At 36.4% G+C, this 4,487-nt stretch overlaps 1 protein-coding gene across 2 annotated transcripts in view; it reads right to left on the bottom strand.

The window, feature by feature from the left end:
* Positions 1-1,304: 1,304 nt before the first annotated feature.
* Positions 1,305-4,487, bottom strand: part of LOC103148552 (membrane-associated phosphatidylinositol transfer protein 3) — a 79,644-nt gene continuing 76,461 nt past the window's right edge. The window contains exon 3 of one of the 2 annotated variants that reach the window (XM_016679308.1): positions 1,305-1,949. In XM_016679308.1, coding sequence (XP_016534794.1) covers positions 1,744-1,949 — 206 coding nt within the window. In that variant the 3' untranslated portion in view covers positions 1,305-1,743. The remainder of the gene's footprint in view (positions 1,950-4,487) is intronic. The other variant, XM_016679309.1, reaches the window with a different exon arrangement.

Here is a 4,487-nt window from a genome sequence, read left to right as displayed (position 1 = left end):
AAAAACGTTGTCATAATGGACTGAAGGGTAAATGTAAAGAAACAAAGAATGCTGAAATGGTCAAAAATGGAACGTAAGTAAATAAATATTGTAGCGTAGTCGCTAATTTGCAACGGAAAAATGTGTGAGAACTTCTGCTGCTAAGACCATCTGGTCTGCCAGGAAAAAACTTCTCTGTTGAAAACTTTTTGTCCAAAAATTATGAAATTATTGAATCTTTGATTCACATCAAGGAGAAACAAAAACCTGAGAGAAAACAGTTCATGTCACCAGGAGACTGCAGCTGGTGTTTGTGAGGCTCAAGTTCATCCTGTAAGAAAATACTTTACTACTACAGTATTTTTATGTATCATTTATGAGTACAACATTAATGTCTGCAGATTTCTCCAAACCATCGTCCTGCAACTTAGCGATAATAATTAGCTTCAGCTCATATGACATATTTTAGCATTAGTTTGAAGTAAATTTTTGTGAACAGACAACATGTTGCCGGGAAATTAACGGACACTCTAACTGGAGATGGTGTTATGGTGCGTTCACACCGAATGCGTTTTGAGCATCAGGCGCGTCTGGTTTACATCAAAGTCTATGTGGAGGCACGTCGAGGGCTGTTACGGTGCATTTCGAGCCTCTAGCGTGGAGAGATTTGAAACATTTGGAGCGTTTTGAGCATTTGACGTGTCAAGCCTGTCTGACGGGCTTGACACATCAGACCTTGGACGGGTCCAAGGTCTGTCAAAACCAAAACCAAAAATGCTTTTGGTGTGCACACGCATCAAACTTGAAGCTTCAGATGAGTTTTTGACGTGCGGAACGCGTTTGGTGTGAACGCACCATTATGTGATTTAAGGGATCTTATAGACTGTGTGAACAAAGTAGCATTTTGTCATCTACCTTACTGTAGTATAAAGCATCACAAGTTAACCACAGACTGATCATGTGTACAGAGACTTACAAAACCATATTAATCTTCATTTTATGAACTCTAGCTTCAATGCCTTTTTCTTGGCTGGACATTATTTTTACACTGATATTCCACACCGTGCTAGATTAGTAACAAGGAAGGGGCCAGCTCCAATTACAAGGCCTACTGTTACTTCAGGTTCAAAACCATTAAAATGTTCAAACCTTTTAACCCAGGGTATTTTTGTTTGTTTGTTTGTTTGTTGTTTTTTTTTTACCAATTTTATAACCCCATGAAAAGTTAACAAAAGCAGATGCCTAAACCTTACACCATCATATTTTGGCACCATTCTATTGCTGTATTGGCTGCATTTTTCTCACTTTTTTTCTTTCATGTTTTCTTTTTTTTATACAACTCTCTATTTGGATCATTGAACTAGAAATACACATTTTGAGCTACAATCCTGAACACATCTGAAAATTAAAGTCCTCCACCCTTGATGTTTTTTTTGTTACGTCTCCAAGACTTCTTAAAGAAAACAACACATACACATAATCTCTGACTTTGTCAGCAGAGCTATTATAGGTCTGGTTGCAGTTTCAATTCAGAAAATATTCCTTTGCACCTATTACGGCATCACAGGATGAAGTCATCATATCTTTTACTCTTTCTGGCCTCTAATGGGCAAAAATGACTTAATGTAGCTCTAAATAGAATCTGCACTCCATCTACAATCTCGCCACTATTGTCATTATTCAGCAAATAACTCTCGCTATCATTCCAGGCAATTTAAACCTTCCCTCCGGACACGAGCAAGATAAATGCACACCTCGTTGTGTTTATGAGTCTACGTGAGTCTGATTATAGTGTGTACACGTGCGCGAGTGCGTATGTGTGTGTGTATGTGTGTGTGTGCGTGTGTGTGTGTCCATACCGTGAGTCTGGTCCTCCATATGTCCCAGAGTTTCGATCTGCTCCACCAGGTCATTTGAGTTCCACTGACTCATGCCAAGCAGAATGGCGCTCTTCCCCTCCATAACATCTGCTGGGACACACACAAACACACAGAGTACACACTTAAAAAATGAGACAAAACTGCAGCAAAAACAAACTTCATACATATTTGCTATATTACCAAAGTAAAGAGATTTTTGTTGAAAAGAAAAGAAATAAAATATTAGATTTTTCTCCTCAAGTGTTTAAGCCTTCTGCCATAACGGGCAACGTTTGCATCCAGAAGCAGGTGCGGGGTTCTCCATCTGTTGGGTGTGGTTTAGTTTAAATTTGGCCAGACCGAGGAGGAGTACTCTTTGCCCATGCCAAGTGCGCACACAGACCAATATGTAGCGAGTAAACAACAAAAACAAAAAACCACATGACAGATGATGAAGACAGGAGAAATAACAAGGCGTGGCAGCCATGCAGTGTACTACATATGGCTTGTGACGGCAGGAAACAACTCAGACAGCTATTGTACTGCCAATGCAACACTGGCACTTGGCAGGGATGATGCTTATGCAGACTGAGGATAGCTGTACTGCAGAACATTACATATATTTTTGTCTGTCTAGTATATCAAACAAAATAACTCTGCTGGGTGAAAAAAAAAATCACACAGTAATATTTTGAGTTGTGAGTCTGTTACATTTTTGAAAAATAAGCAAAAGCTAGAAAATAAAGGTGGGATTGATTCAATCCAATATCAGTATCACACAGTCTCCAAGTTTTAGGTTGCAGTTAAAAGATGTTGCCTGCTTAGATAGAATATGAGCAGTAATCAGAGTAATCTGTGTGTGGATGTGTGTGAGAATGGGCGAATGTCTAAATGTGGTGTGAAGAGCTTTGGGATCCTGTGGACTAGCTAAAGCGTTATACCAGTAGAGGCCATTTACCATTTTACAACTTAATCTTATGAATTATGTATAAACAGACATTTTATATATAAAAGAGGGGCTTGTTATGGAAGCAGCGTGTAAAGACAATCTGCCTTCAACGGTCTGCTACTCAGCTTTGCCCTCTTTAGAGATATTTAGGTGTTGAATGGAAGGGTACTTTAACATAATTTGGATGGTTACTATTGGGAGCTTAATGAGTGATTTATTTATTTATTTGGAACTTAGAGGAATCGAGGCACTTTAGTAGAAGTTTTGGAAAGTAATGTCAAAGTTTATATATATAAAAAAAAGTACCAGATAAGTTCCAGAAAATGAACCTCTAAGTTTCATGAAAGCTCCTTTCTAAGGTGGACCTACTTTAACATACTGCATTCAATATGAAAAAAACACAAAATTAGCAAAAATTTAGCTGAAGTGCTATTAATTGCATCATTAGTAGCTGACTAACATTAACTCAATCCATTCAGCGTAGTATGAAAATTAGCTAACATAGTAGTATTTCCTAAAATGCTTTAAAGGTACCACTAGCATGCTGACCTACACCGACATGCTCTATTCAGTATGCAAAAACACATATAGAAACTAAAATACCCTAAAAGTTCATGTAACGTGCTCCCAACTATATGTGGGCTACCACTAGCATGTTGACTAATGTTGGCTATGTGTTCAGCGTTTATGTCAAAATTAAGTAAGAAGCTAATGTTAGATAAAATGCTATCACTAGCATGTGGGCTAAAATTACAACATTGACTAGCATTAACTCAACTCCATTCAGTGTTTTAAGTTTAACTTAATTAAAATTACTTTTTTTTTTTTTTTTGGAGAAAGTAACCACAAAGTCTAAAGGTAGTTTCAGGAAATTACCTGTTAAGTTTTGGGAAGCAACCAGGAAGTACCATTAAAGTTCCAGAACATAGGAAAGCTAAAGTAGGTTATACAGGCATATTTTTTTTTAAATAGAATGTTATCAAACAGTTACAATGCTTAAATAACTAAATTCACTAAATGAATAATATAATTTGGATTAATTTCTCCCAACTCAGACTGATGATATCAAGCCTTTCTTTTAGTTAATTATGATGATTTTCCACTGACAGCCATAAAAACACATTCAACATTAGCTTATGATGACATTGAACCAATAAATGATTTACTTATACAGGATTTACTTAGAGTAAATCATGCTAAATACCTTCTTGAAGATTATTATTTTTAATCTGACAAACACCTCATAAAACATTTTCTAATTTACTGAATATTACCTTAAGTTGTTACTGGGAAATTTTGTGGCTGGATGTAGCAAGTTCTAGAAACATTCAACATGTTCCACTCAAAAAGCAGCAACTTCTTTAAAATTAGAATCTTTTAAATTCAATGCAACACCCTCCACATTTTTTTAGGCTTAGCAGCTATATAGCTGGCAATGATGCAAAGATAATCATAACAAGATAGTTCTAACACGTATTATGTAACTACCGCTCTCATAAATATAAATATGACTCAAGACATGCAAAAGGGACTATATTCAATTATTTTTCTTATGTATTGAGAAAAAGCCCCCAACACCTTTAGGGCTCTCTATAAACCAAATGTTTACACCTCACACAAACAATGTGAACAAAACCAACATGGCAAAGCTGCTCACTGATTCACTGATAAATCCTCTAACCTGTTCAAATAATAATAAT

This window comes from Poecilia formosa, unplaced genomic scaffold (genome assembly GCF_000485575.1).
Source record: "Poecilia formosa unplaced genomic scaffold, Poecilia_formosa-5.1.2 Scaffold207, whole genome shotgun sequence".
NCBI classification, from domain to species: Eukaryota; Metazoa; Chordata; class Actinopteri; order Cyprinodontiformes; family Poeciliidae; genus Poecilia; species Poecilia formosa.
The sequence above is the reverse complement of the archived record's forward strand: the minus strand, read 5'-3'. Positions and strand labels throughout refer to the sequence as shown.